This window comes from Eubalaena glacialis, chromosome 4, assembly GCF_028564815.1.
Source record: "Eubalaena glacialis isolate mEubGla1 chromosome 4, mEubGla1.1.hap2.+ XY, whole genome shotgun sequence".
In the NCBI taxonomy this organism is placed as follows: Eukaryota; Metazoa; Chordata; class Mammalia; order Artiodactyla; family Balaenidae; genus Eubalaena; species Eubalaena glacialis.
The window spans coordinates 185,597,434-185,617,761 of record NC_083719.1 but is presented as its reverse complement, the minus strand read 5'-3'; the positions used below and the strand labels follow the sequence as shown (position 1 = coordinate 185,617,761).

The window sequence follows — 20,328 nt, the reverse complement described above, 5'->3', positions numbered from 1 at the left end:
TGTCCCGGAAGCCTTGCAGGGGGCACATTCCTAATTCGAGCGTCCTCCCTTCGACACTCTTCAGGTGTGCCCAGGGGACCCCCTCAGCCTCTGGCTGCCGTGACTTTGCTGGCACAACCAGCCGACTGCCCAAACTCGCCCCTGGCCAGCCCGGGACCTGGCATCGCCGCCTCCTCGGGGTGGGGGGCGCCCAGAGGCCAGGCTGGGGCTCGGGGAGCCGTGAGCGCGTGCGCGAGCAGAGGGCTCATCCTGACTGCTTCAGTTTACTCGTCACGCGTTTTCTTTGACTTTTATATTTGGCTCTGTATTTCCTACGCTGGAACGTTCCGGTGTATTACGTTTCCTGACAGTGTTTCATACAGGATGGGGGAAGCGTGTGTAACCTGAGGCTGACATCGTCAGTCATGGTGACCTCTCTGCAGGAGGCTGCGAGTCCTTGTGGTTCTTTTCCCTACAATGACTGCACACATGCTGGGAGTTAATTGGAAAAACTGTTTTCTGTGCAGCTGTTCCCGACCTGACCCTTTCACGTTCTGTCTGTGTGGGGTCAGGGCCCGGTTCTGCCTTAGGTTCTGTCTGTTCCTGTGGATCAGGACCCGGTTCTCCCTCAGGTTCTGTTTGTGTTGGGTTAGGGCCTGGTTCTCCCTCAGGCTCTGTCTGTGTGGAGTCTGGGCCCGGTTCTCTCTGAGATCCTGTTTCCCTGGAGTCTGGCCTCGTCCTGCCTCGGGTTCTGTCTGTGTGTGTGGATCAGGACCCGGTTCTCCCTCAGGTTCTGTTGGTTCTGTGTTAGGGCCTGGTCCAGCCTTAGGTTCTGTCTGTGTGTCCGGACCCGGTTCTCCCTCAGGTTCTGTCTGTCTCTGGGGTCAGGGCTGGTTCTGGTCCGGATCTGGTGTGGGTGTGGCACATCTGGACAGCGCAGAAGCTGTAGAGGGGGTGCCCAGCGGGCCCCACGGCGAGACCCAGGGGACTGTGAGGCCCCGAGCGCGTCTTGCAGGAAAGCAAATCGTGAGACGGGTCGGAGCTCTCAGGCGCCGCTTTGCTTTTAGCTGTGAGATTAGCTCAGGACTCCCAGTCCCTCGGCTTTTCTGTGTTCAGAGGGCTGGTTTCTCTGGATGCTTTTGCGTCCTGGTGCTCTAACCTTCATCAGGCTCTTGCTCGTATCGCGCGCTGGTGTCCCCACGGCCGGCACTGATCCCTCTCTGTGTTTCAGGTGGCAGAATTGTGTCCTCGAAGCCCTTTGCACCTCTGAACTTCAGAATAAACAGTAGAAACTTGAGTGGTAAGAGCTCTCGTGTTGCCGAGTTCTTAACACGTGCAATTATGAGCACCTGCCGTGGGTTAAGGCGGGGTTGCCCGCCAGCAGTGGTGACGGGGCGGGGGGGGGGGGGGCGTCCCGGGCACTGTGGGATGTGGAGCGGCGGCCGCACTCACTCCATGCGGGAGGCCCCCAGTTGTGACAACCCCAGACGTCCTCAGACGTGGCCCTGGGCAGGACCGTGGTGCCGCGACCCGAGGGGGCAGTGACAAGGACAAGCAGCAGTGTGTGCGGGCCCGCGGGGTGGTGGGACCCTCAGGCGCTGGGCACCCTCGCGGCTGCTCGCTTGCCACATCGGCCCCCGCGGGCCTTTGGAGCCCGCCCTGTGGGCTCGTCGCCCTTGTCCTTGGCCAGGCGCCTGGGTGCGGGGAGGGCCATGGGCACCTCCCCAGCCGGCGGTTGGGACGCGCCCGGGACCTGAGCCCCGCCATACCCCTCCCCCTGGTGCCCTGGCGACCCCTGACCCCTGCGCCCCGTTGTGCGCAGACATCGGCACCATCATGCGTGTCGTGGAGCTGTCGCCGCTAAAAGGCTCAGTGTCGTGGACGGGGAAGCCGGTGTCTTACTACCTGCACACCATCGACCGCACCATAGTGAGTGGCACCCCTTCCTCCCCGACCCGCCTCTCAGCTGACGTGGGCGGGCAGAGGTCCTGCTCCCAACCCGGGGTCCTGAGCACTCACCGCGCCCATCACTGCCTGATGTCGGTGGGTCTGGGGTGTGGCTCTTGTCCTGACAGGGTTTTCCATCGCTAATGAGACGTTTTCTTTTCCTTTTCCATTTTTAGCTTGAAAACTATTTTTCTAGTCTGAAAAATCCAAAACTCAGGGTAAGTTTGTGTATTTGTTCTTGATCTCTAAGCTGACCAGGGCCCGAGGCATCCCGAGTGGCCGGGCGTGGGCCTGGGTGCCGGGGCCCCCTGGCTGTGGCGGCCGCGTCTTGAGCAGCTTCACCCTGGCCACGTTTCTTGAGAGATTTTTGGGGGAGATAGGTTGGAGTTACAACCTTTCAAAATGTCCTGCGGCCTTGTGGTCATCACTTTGTCTCTGAACCTTGTGGGCCGTCTGTCCCAGTGTCTTTCCCTTTGGAGGCTCAGACAAGCACGTGAGCCTTGAAGGAGCCCCCCGCCCGGGCCCTTCCTGCCACACTAGGGCCTCCGGGTCAGGGCATGGTGACGGCCACCCCCACCTGGAGACAGAGGACGGCCTTGAGGGTGGCCCTGTCCTCCCTCCTGTTGCCGTGGGTGTCCCGCAGCCGTCGCCTGTGGACAGCGCGCCCCTCGGTGGGGAAGTGGCTGTGGGGACCTTGGGACCGCCCGCCGCGGGGGGGGCCAGGCCAGGCCGTCCGGGGGGCCACCGGGTTCCCAGCAGAGACGGGATGTGGGGTGTGTGCACCTCGCTTTCCCCTGGGGCCAGGGCTGCAGGGCCCCTGCAGGCAGGAGGGTCTCCGCGGTGCCCGCGGTTCAGAGGACGAGCCCCCCGCTTGCTCCCCAGGAGGAACAAGAGGCAGCTCGGCGCCGGCAGCAGCGGGAGAACAAGAGCAACACGACCACCCCCACCAAGGTGCCCGAGAGCAAGGCGGCCATGCCCGCCGACACCCCCATGGTGAGCACCCCACCCCCGGCCAGATGGGCCGGCCCCGGTCTCAGGGGAGGGAGCCAGGCTGCCCTCGGGAGCCCACGTCGCCGGCTGGTCCCTCACACGGTCTTCCTTTAGGACTCTGGTGCTGAGGAAGAGAAAGCTGGGGCGACCGCTGTCAAGAAGCCGTCTCCCTCCAAGGCCCGGAAGAAGAAGCTGAACAAGAAGGGCCGGAAGATGGCCGGCCGGAAGCGCGGACGTCCCAAGAAGATGAGCACCGCCAACCCCGAGCGCAAGCCCAAGAAGACCCAGAGCGCACTGGACCTGCTGCACGCCCAGACCGTGTCGCGGGCGGCCTCACCCTCGCCGCAGGGTGAGTGCCTCCTCGCCCCCGCCCCGCTGTGCTCTGGGGTCCCAGGGAGCCTCAGCGCTGTCCCTTTTCCGGCCGGCTCAGGCAGAAGCCACTGCGACAGCGTCTGCGCTGAGTACTCGGTGGGGGGGGTGCTCCAGCTCCAAAGCCTCCCGAGGGCTCCGCGGGGGTCCCGTGCAGAAGCCCCGCTCAGGCAGGGCGAAGTGCCGCGGTTCGGGGTCTGGTGGCGGCTTGGCTGGGCAGCTGGGGCGTCGCGCAGGGCCTGGCGTCTAGGGAGCGTGACCCGCTGTCTCCCCGCAGGCGCCCCCTACCAGCTACCTCCCAGCACGCAGCGGCGCCCCCCTGAGCAGCTGCTGCTGGCGCCCGCCCCGCCCGCCCTGCACAGGCTGCTAGGTGAGCCGCCCCGGGCGGGAGGCCGGGCGGGCGGGGCGGAGCGCGAGGAGCGGCTTGTCTGCAGACCCCCTGGGAAACCCACGCTGCGTGGCCAAACGCACCACTCGCAGGGCTCAGGCTCAGCCCTGCCAGGGCGCCCCTGGGCTTCGGGGTCAGCGGGGCCCGTGCGGCGGTCTGAGGCTGCGGTCCTGCCCCAGGGGAAGCGAGGCCACGTCTGGGGGCATCGTCACGACTGGCGGGGGGGGTGCTCCTGGCGTCGAGAAGGTGGAGGCCAGGGATGCTGTTCCACCACCCACGGTGCCCAGGGTGCCCTGCAGAGGAGGACCCAGCCCCGTGTCTGCAGTGTCAGGGAGACCTGTCCAGGATGAGCCTGCTGCCCCGAGGGAGCAGGGCTCTGTCCTGCCGAGTCGAGCTCGTGCTCACGTGGCTGGGCTGCCTTGAGATGCCTCGTCCCTTCAGAAAGTGGATGAAGGAAACTCCCGTACAGTTTTCTCAATTCAACATCGGTAGCATATATTTACCGAGAAGACCGGCAGACTGGCTGACCACAACCCACGTGTCCTTGGGGAGAACGAAAAAGCGGGCTGGGGATGGCAGGAGCTGCGAGGGTCCCCACGTGGGCACGAGCCCCACGTGGCGGCGGGACATGCTGAGGCAGTGTGGGGACACGGGCCCCGGCACGACAACGGCACCGTGTGACCCCAGCACCACTCGGGCCCTGGGGAGCCTGCGCATCATTCCCGAACCCCACCCGCCCCCGCCTCGAGCCTCAGCTGGAGGGTTTCTGAGTTAAAACCTTGTCTTGGCTCCCCTCGTAGAATCCTTCAAGATTCAGTACCTACAGTTCCTGGCATACACAAAGACCCCTCAGTACAAGGCCAACCTGCAGCAGCTGCTGGACCAGGAGAAGGTGAGCCGCACCTGGTGCTGCCAGGCCCAGCTCCCCTCACCTGTGGGGCCTGATGGCCCCCGGGCCATGGCTGGCCGGGCTCTGCTGCCCCGTTTGAGGCGTCCTTGTCTGGGGACAGTGTGCCCTGCAGCCTCGGTGGCGGAGCTGGGGTTGGGGGCTGTGAGGTGCGGCCGCCCTCGGGCCCGGTGCGGGCACCCCGGCTTTCCTGAGGGCGGGAAGCGTCAGGCTCTGTGGCTCCTGGTAACGTGGTGCCACGTTCCGGGGTGAGGCCCTGACAGGGGTCTGGCCAACCTCCTCACGGGTGCGTGTCCGCCGCCGTGTCCGCCAGGCGGGCTGCGAGTCAGGCGGGGCGCCCGTCCCGGGGGCCTCGCGCTCACGGCCCTGCCCCGCAGGAGAAGAACGCCCGGTTGGTGGGCGCCGTGCAGCAGCTGTTCGGCCACTGCCAAGCTCAGAAGGAGGAGATCAAGAGGCTTTTCCAGCAGAAACTGGATGAGGTAGACGCCCTGCCCTGGCCACCCTGAGGCCACGCAGACGGCCCTGGCGCGGGATGGGGGGCAGGCGGGGCCCAGGGCCCAGCCCGGACGTCTGGCCAAGATCCAGAAGGACTGGTGCCCTCCTGGTGCTCTTCACGTTGAAAGTGTCCCTGATGGAGCGGCCTGGAGGTGGTCAGAGGGAGGCTTCCTGCCTCGTGATGCCCCCGGCCCCCCGTGAGAGCCCCCCTTTGCCGTCGTTTGTCCTCAGCTGGGAGTGAAGGCGCTGACCTACAACGACCTGATCCAAGCGCAGAAGGAGATCTCGGCTCACAACCAGCAGCTGAGGGAGCAGACGGAGCAGCTGGAGAAGGGCAACCGGGAGCTGAGGAGCCAGAGCCTGCGGCTGGTGCGCAGGGCGGGGCGCGGCGCGGCGGGGGCGGGGGCGCGGGGCGGGGCGGGGCGGGGCGGGGCGCGGCGCTGCGGCGCGGCGGGGGCGCGGGGCGGGCAGCCTGCTCCAGGCCGGGCCCCCAGGCCGGGCAGGGTCCCGGAGCAGAGAGGTGACCGAGGGCGGGCCCTGAGGCTGCGGCAGTGGGGCGCCCAGGGCCCTCCGACGCCTCACGGCCGCCCGCCCGTCCCCACAGCTCCAGGCACGGTGCGAGGAGCTGAAGCTGGACTGGCCCACGCTGTCCCTGGAGGGCCTGTTGAAGGAGAAGCAGGCCCTGAAGAGCCAGATCTCGGAGAAGCAGAGGCACTGCCTGGAGCTGCAGGTAGGAGGCCTGTCGGAGGCGGGGGGGCTCAGGCTTCAACTGGGGCACCAGGACCAGCGTCCTAGGCCCAGTCCCCGCCGCACCGCCGGGGCTGGCGAGCGCCTTGTGTCTGAGGCTGTCGCTGGCGGCCCTCGCTTGCACCGTGAGAACAGCTCGTGCTGACGAGGTGAGCAGAGGACGGTGTGGGAAGGAAGGACGGACAGATCAGCGCGCGGGTGCGGGCTTCCCGGAAGCCGGTCTGCAGGCCGAGGCCTCCCGCCGCGTTTGCGTCTCCCTAGCGAGGTTTCGTGATTTACGTGAAGCTTTCGCCGTTGCCTGGCCCTGGGGGCTCTTTCAGGGATGGGTTACTGCAGAATGGCACTGCAGTGAATTCCTCTGCACCGGAGGCTGTTCTGGAGGCTACGTCCCTAAAGACACACGTCCCCCAAGTAGCCGTCGGAGCGGCTGTAGGTCCCAGGATACGGTGTCGAGCTGCCTTCTGTGGTGGCCCGGCCCTGCTGCCAGCCTATGTGCAGGAGGAGTCTCAGGAGGCTGCGTGCTGGGTCCTGACGCTCCTGTGTAACCGAGAGGCGGCTCGAAGCTGTGGGCCCTTGATTCATTGTAGGGAGAGCCAGACAAACGATGCCTCAGGCCCCAGCCCCCGGGGCCCCCGCCCCCGGGGCCGGTACCTTACCCTCGCGGTCACGTTGACAGCCACAGAGCCTGGGCCCCTCGCTTCCTTAGGCCGGTGCGCCCGCGCGCCCGCGCTGACGCTCGTCTGCCCGTCACACTAGCTGGCCCACGTCCCTCTAGCCGGCCCACGTCCCTCTCGCTCTCGCAGGACCGGCCCTGCCAGTGAGGTGCTGGGCGTGGAGCCTCTCAGGCCTGACGCCTCCTCTCGTCCCCCAGATCAGCATCGTGGAGCTGGAGAAGAGCCAGCGGCAGCAGGAGCTCCTGCAGCTCAAGTCCTGCGTGCCGCCCGACGACGCCCTGTCCCTGCACCTGCGTGGGAAGGGTGGCCTGGGCCGAGAGCAGGAGGCTGAGCCCGGCCGGCCACACCTGGAGCTGGACTGCGCCAGGTTCTCCCTGCCCCACTTGAGCAACATGAGCCCAGAGCTGTCCATGAACGGCCACGTGGCCGGCTACGAGCTCTGCAGCGCGCTGAGCCGGCCCTCGCCCAAGCAGAACACCCCCCAGTACCTGGCCTCCCCCCTGGACCAGGAGGTCGTGCCCTGCACCCCGAACCACAGTGGCCGGCCGAGGCTCGAGAAGTTGTCCGGCCTGGCCCTGCCCGACTACACCAGGCTCTCCCCTGCCAAGCTGGTGCTGCGGCGCCACCTGAGCCAGGACCACACAGCCAACAGCAGGGCGACCGCCAGCGAGCTGCACCCACGGTGAGCTCGTGGTGGGGGGCCTTCTGACCGGGGGATCGTCAGTTTGGAAGAGAATCTCGGGGGTTGTTAGGCCCAGGCGGCCAGCTCTGAACGCAAAACCGCGGCTCTGAGGGCTCCCCAGAAAATGACCAAGGACACGTCTCGTTTCCAGAGCTGAGCATGCCAAGGAGAACGGCCTCCCGTACCAGAGCCCCGGCATCGCCAATGGCATCAAACTGAGCCCGCAGGACCCTCGGCCCTCGTCCCCTGCGGCCTTGCAGATGACGGGAGAGAAGGGTAGTGAGAAGGTGAGGCCACAGCTCTTGAGAAAGCGCCCGCGCGCAGGGTGGTGTAGGGCTGAGAGGGCGGGTGGGAGGCTGCCTGGCCGCGCCCTAGCCCTCGGGTGAGGCTGGAAGGGTGGGGTTGTCTCTGGGGAAAGGAGAGGGCGGGTTGAGCAGCAGGGGAAGGGAAAAGCCTGCTGCGCTCCTGTGATGGGGTGCGTGCTGGGGTGATGGGCGGGGGCCCTGGCAGGTCGGGAGGATCGCTTTGGGGTGGGGGTGACTTGTCACTGGTTGGAGGGCTGCTGTGTCCCTCGGGGCGGTGCTCAAGGCCCAGTTTCCTGGTCAGCGGGAGCAGGCCGGCCCGGTGGTGTGTCTGCAGGGTTTGAAGGAGCGCACCTACGCCAGCAGTGGGGAGGCCATCACCAGCCTGCCCGTCAGCATCCCGCTCAGCACCGTGCAGCCTAGCAAGCTGCCAGTCAGCATCCCTCTGGCCAGCGTGGTGCTGCCCAGCCGCGCCGAGAAGGTGGTGAGTGAGGCCCTCGGCCTGGAAGCCTGGCGTCCCCAGGCACCGTGTGTAGGCACCGAGAGAGCCGTTGCTCTTGTTCTTTCCCCTCGAGGCCTAGAGCCGCCTTGTTCAATTGCACGTGGTTAAGTTTTGAGCTTACTGTGATGCCCGAGAAAAACAATGTCTGATGTCCACATTTAATTCCAGTAACATTTTGCCACTTTTATCTTAGATCCATTTAGTAAAAGGTGACGTGTGCAAACGGAGAGGGACTAAAACTTCCAGAATCTGTAGAAATTTCTCCTTCTTTTTCTAGTTCACATGTGCATTCAGTCTCACACACATGGATTTGGAAATGACATTCTCCTGTGGAGTGGGCTGTTCGTGTTTATGGAGATGTCACTCACACACAACTCACCCACCTAAGGTGTTCGGTGCAGTGGGCTTTAGTACATTCACCAGTCTTGCAGCCATTTCTAGTTCCAGAACATTCCACCCCCCAAAAGGAAGCCCATCCCCACCAGCAGTCACCCACATCCCCTCCCCAGCCCCTGACAACCAGGAGCCCACTGTCTCTGTGGATCGGCCTGTTCTGGACGTTTCCCATCAATGGAATCACACACTGTGTGTCCTTCTGTGTCTGGCTTGTCTCACTGAGCATCGTGTTCTCAGGGTCTGTCCACGTTGTAGCGAGGGTCAGGGCTTCTCTCCTTTCCATGGCTGAGAGATGTTCCACCATATAGACGGAGCGCATTGTGTTCGTCCGTCACCTGTTGGAGGTCATCTGGGGTGTTTCCACGTTGGGGCTGCTGTGGACGTGCGTGTGCGGGTTTTGTGTGGGTACTTGCTGTTGCCTGGCTCCACGTAGGAGTGGAGTTGCTGGGTCAGATCGTAATGGCTGCCCTCACTGCTCTCCCTGCCGGTTTATCCCTGGCCCAGTGCTTGCCCATTAGCCAGGGCCATCCCTTAGAACCGAGGTCAGACACCTGTGCCTCACCTTGTGAGAACCTTCCCGTGGCTGCACACCAGGCTCACACCCTGAGCGGCCACTTGCCCTTCCGTGCTCGCGGCCTCGGGCCCTTGGCACGTCCTGCGGCGTGTGGCCGGCTCAGCTGACAATCTGCACTTTCTCTCCGCAGAGAAGCACCCCCAGCCCTGTGCCGCAGGCCCGAGAGCCCTCGTCCACGCTGGAGAAGCAGATGGGTGCTGGCGCCCACGGCTCCGGGGGCAGCGCTGCTGGGAGCAGAAGCCTCGCCCTGGCCCCCGCAGGTAAGGGCTCCCTCCCGTGCGAGGACCCAGAGGTGCCAGGTGGGCTCAGCACGTCAGCTGCACAGCGCGGCCTGGGGCTCGGGGGCTCCGAGCTGGGCTGTCCCGCTCTGCTCGTCTCCGCTGGCTGTGCTCGGCCTGGGCCCGTGCCGGTCCTCTGGGCGGGGGCTCCGAGCTGGGCTGTCCCGCTCTGCTCGTCTCCGCTGGCTGTGCTCGGCCTGGGCCCGTGCCGGTCCTCTGGGCGGTGGCGTCCTCGTCCAGCCGCGTTCCAGCCGGTTCTGCTCCTCCTCAGAGAGCTCCGAGGGAGGCTTCCGGGCGGGGCCCTGCGACCTAGACGGTGCCTGTCGCCACTGCCCAGCCATGGAGCCCGTCGGGGGCGGCGGGCGTGTGTGGTCAGGTTGCTTGCCTGTGTCCGCACGGCCTGATCCACGCCTGTTCTTCTGGGGGTAAAGAGCACGGGGAGGAGGCTGCTGTTGGGACGGCCGTCCCACCTCGGGCGCCGCTGCTCTCGCGTGGGGCGGGCATCACCGCTGGAGGTGCCCGGGGTCCACTGGCTTGTGCGTGAGCTCCAGGGCCCAACCATCCCAGGCCCAGAAGTGGGAAGAGCACACAAGTGACGGCCCGGGGACCCCCACTTGTCCCCATCCGAACCTGGTTCCGTGGTGCCGTCTCAAGGTGCTGGGCACTGAGCACGCGGAGAGCTGAGCTTCCTTGCGCTCCGCCGGGTTTGGCCAGGTGGGCATCCTTTCCCGGACGAGCTCCCCTGAGAAAGCGTGTCCTTCCCACAGGCTTCGCCTACGCCGGCTCGGTGGCCATCAGCGGGGCCCTGGCAGGCAGCCCGGCACCACTCGTCTCTGGAGCCGAGCCTCCCGCCCTGGACGAGTCCTCTAGCTCCGGAAGCCTCTTCGCCACTGTGGGGTCCCGCAGCTCCACCCCTCAGCATCCCCCCCTGCTGGCGCAGCCCCGCAACTGCGGCTCGGCCTCGCCCGCCCCCCAGCTCTGCGCCAGTCCCCGGCTCGGCACCCAGGGCCCGCTCCCCGACGCCAGCAAAGGAGACCTGGCTTCTGAGGCTGGCTTCTCGGATCCCGAGAGTGAAGCCAAGAGAAGGATCGTCTTCACCATCTCGACCGGCTCCAGCAGCGCCAAGCAGTCGCCTTCCAGCAAGCACAGCCCTCTGTCCTCGGGTGCCCGCGGTGACGGCGGCCAGAGCCACGGGCAGGACAGTCGCAAGAGGGGCAGGAGGAAGCGGGCGGCGGCAGGGACCCCCGGCCTCAGCTCGGGCGTGTCCCCCAAGCGCCGGGCCCTGCCGTCCGTCGCCGGCCTCTTCACCCAGTCTTCAGGGTCCCCCCTGAACCTCAACTCCATGGTGAGGCTGGGAGTGGCGTCGGGGGCGGTAGGTCCAGGGCGCTCCAGGGGCCTGCTGACGGGCTTGTGCATCTGACCCCTCAGGTCAGCAACATCAACCAGCCCTTGGAAATCACGGCCATCTCATCCCCCGAGAGCTCCCTGAAGAGCTCGCCTGTCCCTTACCAGGACAACGACCAGCCGCCCGTGCTCAAGAAGGAGAAGCCCCTGAGCCAGACCAACGGGGCCCACTATTCCCCACTGACCTCGGATGAGGAGCAGGGCTCTGAGGACGAGCCCGGCAGTGCCAGGCGAGTGGGGCCGACGGGGCAGGTCCCTGTGGCCGGGACGCGGGGCAGGCAGCTTCCCACCTGCCGCTGGGCGGTGGGCGCAGGGTCCTGACCCCACTTGGGGCGCGTCCTGGAGCAGACAGGCCTCTTCCCGGATTGTTCACTTTAACTGTGTAAGAAACAGCCCGTGAAGGGCCCAGAGCATCTGAGAGCGTCTCGCCACGTGCGTGTGGGGCGGAGCTGACCCCTGAATCTGCAGCTCCCGGGGCGGCGGTGCGTGGCGGGTGTTTCTTGGTGGCAGAGAGAAGGGGAGGGCGGCCGCCACGGCGGAGAGCCAAGAGGCAGGCGTGCAGGCTCCCATCAGCGCCTGGTGTCCACTCAGCTGACGGTGAAGAGTGCTTTCTTTCTGGGTTTTTTTTTTTTATAACAGCTTTATTAGGTATAATTCACATACCACACCGCCCGCTTGAAACGTGTGACCCAGTGGTTTTTGACGTATTCGTGGGGTTGTGCAGCCGTCACCACTGTCGGTTTTAGAACATTTTCATCGCCACGGAAAGAATCCCTGTACCCTTAAACACTGACTCCCGAGCCCCTCCCCCAGCCCCGGCCCCCACCATCTACTTCCTGTCTCTGTGGATGTGACTCCTCTAGGGACCCTGTGAGTGGGATCAGGCAGCGTGTGTCCTTCTGTGTCTGATTTATTTCATTGAGCGTCGTGTTCTCAGGTTCATCCGTGGTGTAGCAGGTATCAGAACCTCCTTCCTTTTTAAGACTAGTATTCTGTGTGTATACATCACGTTTTGTTTATCCACCGTGTGTCCGTGGACGCTTGGGTTGCTTCGTTTTCAGCTGTTGTGAATCGTGCTGCTATGAACGTTTCTATACTACATGTGTTTTTACTTGAAAATGTGTTTTCAATGTACCCAGTACTTAGGCGTGGAATTGCTGGATCTCGTGTGGCGAGTCTGGGTTTAACGTTTTGAGGAACCACCAGACTTTTCCACGGCAGCTGCCCCATCTCACACTGCTGCCAACCATGCACGAGAGTGCCAGTTTCTCCACATCCTCACCAGCACTTGTTATTTTCTGGGTTTGTTTTTAGTACGGTAGCTATTTCTGTGAGGGTGTGGTGGTGTCGCCGTGGTTTTGACCTCATCTCCCTCGTGGCCGACGACGCTCAGCATCATCTGTTCCTCAGGGAGATGTCTGTTCAGGTCCCGGGCCCACGCTTGAGTCGGGTTGTCTTGTGCTGCTGTTGTTATGTCGTGAGAGTTCTTTAGACGTCTACGTACGGGATCCCTTGTCAGGTATGGGATCTGCAGCTGTGTTCTCCCGTCCTGTGGGTGGTGTGTTTACTCCATTGCTGGTGTCCTTTGAGACATAGGAGTGTTCAGTGTTGACGAGGCCCCGTGTGTCGTGTATCTGTGTTTTCTTTATTATTATTATTATTTTTAAAATTTATTTATTTATTGTTGGCTGCGTTGGGTCTCTGTTACTGTGTGCGGGCTTTCTCTAGTTGCGGCGAGCAGGGGCTACTCTTCGTTGAGGTGCACGGGCTTCTCATTGTGGTGGCTTCTCTTGTTGCGGAGCAGGGTCTCTAGGCACGCGGGCTTCAGTAGTTGTGGCATGCAGGCTCAGTAGTTGTGGCGCACGGGCTTAGTTGCTTCGCGGCCTGTGGGATCTTCCCGGACCAGGCTCGAACCCGTGACCCCTGCATTGGGCAGGTGGATTCTTATCCACTGCGCCACCAGGGAAGTCCCTTTCTTTAATTTTATTTAATGCTTAATTTATTTATTTTGGTCACTCCGGTCTTAGTTGTGGCATGTTTAGTTGCGGCATGTGGGATCTTCAGCTGCGGCATGCAGACTCTTAGTTGCGGCATGCGTGTGGGATCGAGTTCCCCCACGAGGGATCGAACCCGGGCCCCCTGCACTGGGGGCGCGGAGTCTTACCCGCTGGACCGCCGGGGATGTCCCTGTGTTTTCTTTAGTTGCTTGTGTTTTCAGTGTCTTGCTGAGTTACTCTTCCACGTACGAAAAGTACGTTGTGCAAGTTCTGGATTCTTTGGCGAGTTCTGTGTCTCTGGAGATCGTAGTTCTTCGGGACGGTCCACAAAAATCCTGACACGTGAAACACACACTGCTGTGTACTTCGGTGCAGCTATGGGTACAGCTTGCTGGGGAGTTAACGTGCTAGGTGCTGCGCATCCGCCTCTGTGGACGACGCGGTCTCCTAGAGCTTGAGAACACGTTAAGCACGGAGACAGTTCTGTCTGGGACTCGCGGCTGTCTCTGCGTGTTGGGAAACGGCATCCCTGCTCCTCCGCCGGGGCCCGGCTCTCAGCTGTGTCCCCCACCACGGCCGTCATCGTGCCGGCACAAGCGCCACCGCACAGGCATGGGGGCGCCGGGGGGCCCTGATGGCGGGTCATGCATTGCCAGCTTACCGACCCCGCTGGGCAATTTGGTGTAAATGTATAGCGCTCTGGTGTGCCCGTGGATTGCCATCATTCATCATCTCTTTTTTTTTCCTGATAGAATCGAGAGAAAAATTGCAACAATCTCCTTAGAAAGCAAATCTCCTCCGAAAACCTTGGAAAATGGTGAGTTCAGTGCTCCTGATGCCTGAGTCTTTGGTGCCCGGCCTTTGAGGAGCCACATGGGGCTTCCAGAGTGGTCCCTGGGTGGTGTGGGTGCTGCCCGGCCTCCTGGCCCCTTTCCCTGCAGACGTGGCAGGCGCTCTGGGTGCTGCCTGGGTAGATGGGGCGTGTGTGGTGCTCTGTGCCGACACGCCGGCCCTCCCGCACAAGCAGCCCTGCTCCCTGAGCTTCTCCCACGGCCCCACCCTCGCCAGGTCAGCCCCGTCCTCCGCCAAGGGGGCTTGTCTTGGGGGCGGGGGTCATTCCGAGCCGGTGGGGGTCTGGTCCCCGCAGCTTCCGCTCTGCCCCACCCGGCCCAGGCCTCACAGCTGTTGCCTTTCCTGGCAGGTGGCGGCCTGGCGGGAAGGAAGGTGCCGGCCAGTGAGCCGGTCAACAGCAGCAAGTGGAAGTCCACCTTCTCGCCCATCTCCGACCTCGGCCTGGCCAAGGCAGCCGACAGCCCGCTGCAGGCCGCCTCCGCTCTGAGCCACAACTCCCTGTTCGCTTTCCGGCCCGGCCTGGAGGAACCTGGCGCAGCTGACGCCAAGCTGGCTGCCCACCCCAGGAAGAGCTTCCCAGGCGCGCTGCCGGGAGCGGGCGGGCTGAGCCCCAGCAGCCATCCCGCCAGCGGCTTCGCCCTGGGCGGGGGCCTGGCGGCCGACCTCAGTTTACACAGCTTCAGCGATGGTGCTTCTCTCTCCCACAAGGCCCCCGAGGCGGCCGGCCTGGGCGCCCCCCTGAGCTTTCCCGGCCCGCGGGGCAAGGAGGGCAGCGCCGCAGAGCCTGGCCCCTTCGTGAACAAGAGGCAGCTGGACGGACTGGCCCCGAAGGGCGAGGGTGGCCCGCCTGTGTGCGGGCCCGCGGACAAGGCCTCAGCGACGCACGGCAAGGCGGGCAAGGGCCGCGACCGCGAGCCCGACGTCAAGAACGGCCACAACCTCTTCATGGCCGCCGCTGCCGCCGCCGCCGCCGCTGCCGCCGCGCCCCCCGGGGGCCTCCTCAGCGGCCCGGGCCTTGCCCCAGCGGCGTCCTCGGCAGGGGGCACGGCCCCGTCCGCCCAGACCCACCGCCCCTTCCTGGGCGCCTTCGCCCCCGGCCCGCAGTTCGCGCTGGGCCCCATGTCCCTGCAGGCCAACCTGGGCCCGTCCGTGCTGCAGTCCCTGTTCAGCTCTGTGCCCGCCGCCGGCCTGGTGCACGTCTCAACCGCCGCCACCAGACTGACCAACTCGCACGCCATGGGCAGCTTCTCCTCTGGGGTGGCCGGCGGTGCAGTTGGAGGTAGGCAGCGCTCTCCGGCCGCGCGGGACCCGCTGGGGGACGGGCCGCGGGCCGCACGCTGTCACCGGCGCCCTCCAGGATCGCTGGGTTTAACCACCGCTGTTTGCAGGTTCCCTTCCAGGGCCCCCTGAGGGGGGAGAGGCTGTGCCCGCGTATCCCCTTGGGTCCACTTTGCACCCGTCACCTCGTTCCTTTTCGCGAAACGCAGACGTGACTGTCGTGTGGGCAGAGCGCTCAGGCGTGAGTCGGCCTGTGCCAGGCTCTCTGGTCTGATGGCGTCCCTCTCGCTCTCGGGAGCTGGCGCCAGACGGGGCTCTCTCCTTCCTCCCCGCGGAGGTCACCTGTCAGGCCTGACACGGCCCGGACTCCGGGCAGCCTTGGGGCCGGTGCTGGGGAAGAGCCAAGGGCCGCGGCGCCCGCCACATGCACCGTGGCACGTGCGGGGTGGAGAGGAGCGCAGGGAGCCACAGCCGGCCCCTTACTGGGCACGGCGCTGGGGCTGGGCTGGGGAGGGGAGGGGAGCCGTCCTGCAAGTAATCCTAGCGCCTGTGCTCCTGCTGCCTGCGCTTCGCCCTCACCTGTGCTGCTCGCACGCGGAGCTGGAGCTGCAGCCGCCGTCGGCTTCCCCTTCTCCGCGCGCCTTCCTTGGCTTGGCTGGCGATGCCCGCCTGTTGAAGCTGGGTTTTTCTCTCCTGTTTGCAGGTGCCTTTAACCACGCGGTGCCTCCCGCCTCCGCTCATCCGTTTGGAGCCAGTTTCGGCAGTGGGGCTGCATGTCGCAGCGCCACGCTGAGCCTAACCCCGCTGCAGGCGGTGGCCAGCACCCCGGCCTCTTCCTTTCAGGCCCCGTCCCCTGCGGAGCCGAGGCCGCCCCCGCCCCCTCCGCACCTGGGCCGGCCCCCTCTGGGGCAGCCCGCCCTCCACGCCCCCCCCCCTCCTAACGCCGCCTTGCCTCCGCCCCCCGCGCTGCTCCCGGCTAACTCTGAGCCCGTGCTCCTGCAGAACCTCGCGTCCCTCCCAGCTAACCAAGCTTTCTTACCTGCCTCCTCTGCTGCCTCTGTGCCGCCTGCTAACGCCTCTCTGTCCATCAAGCTCGCCTCACTTCCGCACAAGGTGTCCCGCCCCTCCTTCACGGTGCACCACCCGCCCCTGCCCGGGCTGGCCCTGGCCCAGGCCGCGCCCGTGATCCCGCAGGCCAGCTCCACGGGGCCGCCCGCCGTGTGGGTTTCCCTTGGCATGCCACCTCCGTATGCCGCGCGCCTTGCGGGGGTTAAGCCGCGATAAAGACCTTGCTTAGCTAGCAGTTCATATTCTGTAAGGTAAGGCTAGAGCTCGACCAGGCGGCCCATACGAGAACCTGAACTGACCTTCCTTTGCAGAGAGCAGGCGGGCCCGCGGGGCTCCATGGAGGGGCCCGGGGGCCAAGGCTGCTCTCCTGCGGCCGGGAGTTGTGAAGGCAAAGAGCCAGGGAGGCAAGGGAACCCGGGCGGCGAGAGCAGAGCGAGGGAGGGTGTGGCTGGCCCCCCCACTTCCGCCGCTGCTGGTGGACCCTCCCCCCAGGTCACCGAGGGAGGGGGCCAGGAGGAGTCAGTCAGGGCTGGCGTCCTGGCTGGGTGGAGCCCAGCTCGAGCTTACCGCCGCCCTAGGCTTGGCATCTGCAGCAGCCGGGGACCTGGGCAGCCCTGGCATGGGGTCATGGGGGCAGTTCAGGATCCCAGCTTGGCCTTGTGTGCGCTCTTGGGCACCTCAACGCTTTTAAGGCCCCGGGTACACGGCAGGCCTTCAGGACGTGGGGGTCACGTCTGTTGGGCTCCTTTGCTAGAGGGCCTGCCTGCAGGGGCCGATGGGCAGCAGGGTGAGTGTGGCGCCAGCCCCACAGGCAGGAATGCCGGGCGGGTGGTGGGGCTCTGTAGTTGTGGCCGAGGCCCGGCTCCTCCGGCCCCCGAGGCGCACGGCCTGGCCTGTGCCTTTCAGACCATCTGTGTGGGGTCAGCGGAGACAAGCGTAGGAAGGGCCCGCTTTCGGGAGCTGGACGGGGCAGGTGTCTGCGAGACCTCCAGGGAGGGTCCTGGGCCCCGGTGCAGCTGGCCCGGCCACTGCTGGTGCTGCGTCCACATCCCCCTGGGGCCAGGACTGGAGCGGGGGGTCCGCCTGCCGTCCTTGGCTGTCCGTCGTGTTTTTAAGTGGAAACAGATGGGAGGCCGCTGGAGTCTGACGGGCTCCTGGTCAGGGTGCAGGTCAGCGGACAGCCCTACCCGAGGCCTGGGGATGGGCTGTGCCTCGGTTGTTGGAAAAGCCCAGAAGGTAGGGCGGCTCAGCCTGCAGTGGCCTCACGCCGTCAGAGGAGCTTGGAGAGGGCAGACGTGGATGTGCACTGGGAGGTCGGGGGCCAAGCCCACGGTGGACGCTGCCTGCCTGCCATCCTGGCCGCGCCGGCCTCACTCCTGGCCTGTGCAGGCTTGTCCTGGAGCGCTGCCCGGCGTGGGGACCGGGGAGGGTCTCCTGGGGAGGAGGGGAAGCCAGGACCCAGCCAGCGCCCCACACGCACTGGAAGGGCCCGGGGACAAGACCTCCTGCCTCTGATGGGGCCCAGGGACGTGGCTCAGGGTGCTGCCACCACCACGTCTGCCGTCTGTCGTCCATCCGTCCGTCTGTAGGCGGCTCTGGCGCCCTGGCCTGGGGGTGCGACGGGCTCGTCTGGACGCGAGGCTAACGCTATGCTGCCTTTCCTCCCGCGCCGTGTCCGCAGGTAACTAGGATTTCTACCTCAACCGCGAGACTATGCAAGGATGGGGCGGGCTGGCGGCGCGGGCCCCCCCGCAGGACGGCGAGGACGGACGGAGGCCAGAGGACAGGCTCTACTGTGAATCAGCGCCGCGCAGAGCTGCGGAGACGGCGCGCTGGGGCCTGGCTCCAGCCTGTACTGTCGATAGTTTTAGATAAAGTATTTATCGTTTTTTAAAAAGTATAAACAATTTTGACTTATTTTATTCCACCGAAGTCGTGAAGGCAACCTATCGAGAGATGTAGATACTATATATATGAGAGAATATATGTAAAGACATCGCCGAAGGACCGGCCCACCGCGGAGACGCCGCCAGCTGGCCCGGTGCTATCTCGTCGCCAGGCTCGCGCCTCCACGTGCTCTTGGTGCTGACTCTCGAGGTTGACCACGCCAACGCCAGGCCCTAGCACCTGGCGTGTTCATTCCCGCCGCTCTTCCCATACCAAAGGCGGCGTCTCCGGTGGAGGCCCGCCCCGCCATCACTGTGAACGGCCTCGGCTCAGCCCTTGGGATGGCGCCTTTGGCATCGGAACGGCGGTCCTGCGCGGCAAGGCTGCGGTGGCGGAGCCTCGAGGAGGGGACCCGTTCTCAGTGGTGCTTGTGAGGAGGGTCTGGTACCCGACTCTGCTGCCTGCCTGGCTGGCTCGCTCGTGTGACAGGTGCATTTGTACGTCTCCGCTCGCCCTGGGCTCCCGCCGCAGCCCCCCGCTGCAGGGTCGGCTCCTGTGGTGGCCGGGGCCGCAGGCGGGTTAGTCGTGGGTGCCTGCTGTGTCTACAGGGGAGTCACGCTGACAGGTGACAGTATTTTACAGAGAGGTGATGAAAATTTATAAATTTCATAGACGGACTTCATTTATTTTTAGACTGTATGACGAATACACAGTAAACTAAAGAGAAAAGGAAGAAAGGAAAGTGGGAGGAAACCCTCCCATCTGTTCTAGTGCACAGCGGCGCTGGCCCAGGGCCCGCCTGCCCACCCTGCTGGGGTGACACCTGCCCCATCTGAGCAGCCACAGTGGTGCTTGGGAAGGGATGCGCTGGGGGTGGCCGGGCAGGAGGGCTGCTCCCTGAGGCTCCGAGATGGCCGGTAGGGCTCTCGGTCCCTCGAGCACAGCACCTGTGACCGGTCCTGGGCCCCTGGGTGGAGCAATGTTGTCTGTGTGCCTCCCGAGAAGCTCTCGGTCCCCCGAAAGGGCCGACATCGGCCAAAGGTGCTGACAGCGGGCCTGGACCCAAGGTTGGGTGCCCCAGCGAGGGCTGAGCGTGGGCAGTCGGAGCCCCATCCTCAGGTGCTTGCCCCCCAGGTGGCACCCATCAAGGAGCGCGGGAGGGGGGGCCTCTGTGTGGCAGCCTAATGTGAGCCTTCCCCGGCCTGGCCGACTCCACACACCCTCCAGAGGTGGACGCCACGGGCCCTCTGCCTGCCCGCGAGCAGGGTCAGTGTGGTGGCCGAGGCCCGGCCCCGCTTCCTGACCCCTGGGACGCAGGCCACAAGGGTCAGAGCGGGCCAGTGCGCTGCCTGCAGCCACCTCTACACCGTGCGGGGCAACAATCAGGCTAGAGACGGAGCCTTCCTCCTGTGACTGCCCACCCTGCCCCCTTCCCCCCAGGTCGGTGCTCTCGGTGCACGATGGTGCTGTCCTGACCCCCGGGCCCCGGCCTCTCCAAGAGGCTCCCCTCCCCGTGTCAGGAACACAGGGCTCCCGAGAAAGCTGCGGCACTGCCAGCGGAGTCCCCATCTGAACAAAGGACACTGTACAAAACACTGCGTCACTTCGGGAGGACGACCGCGCCGCGTCTGTCCTCTGCACACACACGCAGGCACCAGGGGACGGACGACCCGCGCGGAGTCTGCCCCACAGCGGGGCCCAGCTCGGCCTCTCCACACCCACCCTCCGGTCCCAGCCTGAGCGCCGCCGCTGCCGCCAGCCACAGGAGTAGGGCGCCGACTGGCGTGCGTGGAGAGCGGCCCCGCGGGAGCCCCACCGCTGCTGCCGACGCGGGTGCTCCAGGTCTGACGGCTGCCGTCGCTTTGCTCAGGAAAACCTAACAACTAGGACAGCCTCCGGTCAGGGGGTGCGTCCTCTGTTCAGCTATGAATTGTGACCTATTTAAGAACCCCCCCCCCACCCTTATTTATCCTGCCAGCCGGCCCGTCTACAGTTAGGACTGTTTGTTCTCATTTACACATCCATCCACGCTGGCTCTCGCATCCCTGCCTTGGTTTGTAACGCAGACGGGCTTTGCTTTCTTGTTCTGGTAGCCTGTGTTTCAGTTGGGGCGCTGGCTCCACCCCCTCTTCCCAAGGGAACCCCACTGCACTTGCGTTTCCATCTCTAGACGCTGTAATAAAATACCTGTTTTCACTTGAACCTGGTCTGGTGGCAGTGTTTCTTCCCGACCGTGACACGGCAAGGTCCTGGAGCGCAAAGAGGGTCCCGGGCCGTGATCACCATCCCCAATTGGGGAGAACAGTCACTCCCAGCAGAAGCCCCACCTGCTCCGGAAGGCAGGCCCTATGACCACAGCAGACAGTGAGCCCCACCTCAGGGAGGCCCAGCCCCTCCTTGAGGGCCGACACCTGACTAGGTCAGGCCCACCCAGGGTGGGCCTCCTTCTTGACTAACTGAAACCGACTGCTTGGGTACTTTTCACAACACCAACAAAACCCTTTCCGAAGTCCCGCCTGCACTCAGAAGGAGGCCTGTGAGCCCCAGAGGCCCTGTGGGCTGGGCCCCAGCCTCCCTACCTTTCCTGGCTCTGGGTTCTAGGCCTCCTCTCC

At 64.9% G+C, this 20,328-nt stretch overlaps 1 protein-coding gene across 10 annotated transcripts in view; it reads left to right on the top strand.

Moving 5' to 3' along the window:
* The window catches only part of DOT1L (DOT1 like histone lysine methyltransferase), a 58,651-nt gene extending 38,733 nt beyond the window's left edge, over positions 1-19,918 (top strand). For 7 of the 10 annotated variants that reach the window (XM_061190845.1, XM_061190842.1, XM_061190840.1 and 4 more), the window contains 20 exons: positions 1,211-1,279; positions 1,802-1,908; positions 2,103-2,144; positions 2,809-2,919; positions 3,031-3,265; positions 3,563-3,655; positions 4,474-4,565; positions 4,958-5,059; positions 5,307-5,444; positions 5,680-5,805; positions 6,694-7,178; positions 7,330-7,465; positions 7,785-7,964; positions 9,083-9,212; positions 9,998-10,575; positions 10,659-10,864; positions 13,384-13,448; positions 13,833-14,762; positions 15,465-16,080; positions 17,511-19,918. In XM_061190845.1, the coding sequence (XP_061046828.1) occupies positions 1,211-1,279; positions 1,802-1,908; positions 2,103-2,144; positions 2,809-2,919; positions 3,031-3,265; positions 3,563-3,655; positions 4,474-4,565; positions 4,958-5,059; positions 5,307-5,444; positions 5,680-5,805; positions 6,694-7,178; positions 7,330-7,465; positions 7,785-7,964; positions 9,083-9,212; positions 9,998-10,575; positions 10,659-10,864; positions 13,384-13,448; positions 13,833-14,762; positions 15,465-16,045 (4,406 nt within the window). In that variant the 3' untranslated portion in view covers positions 16,046-16,080; positions 17,511-19,918. Of the gene's footprint in view, positions 1-1,210; positions 1,280-1,801; positions 1,909-2,102; positions 2,145-2,808; positions 2,920-3,030; positions 3,266-3,562; positions 3,656-4,473; positions 4,566-4,957; positions 5,060-5,306; positions 5,445-5,679; positions 5,806-6,693; positions 7,179-7,329; positions 7,466-7,784; positions 7,965-9,082; positions 9,213-9,997; positions 10,576-10,658; positions 10,865-13,383; positions 13,449-13,832; positions 14,763-14,871; positions 15,003-15,464; positions 16,081-17,510 lie in introns of those variants that run through there. The other 3 variants (XM_061190841.1, XM_061190844.1, XM_061190846.1) reach the window with 3 other exon arrangements.
* The last annotated feature ends 410 nt before the right edge of the window (positions 19,919-20,328 follow it).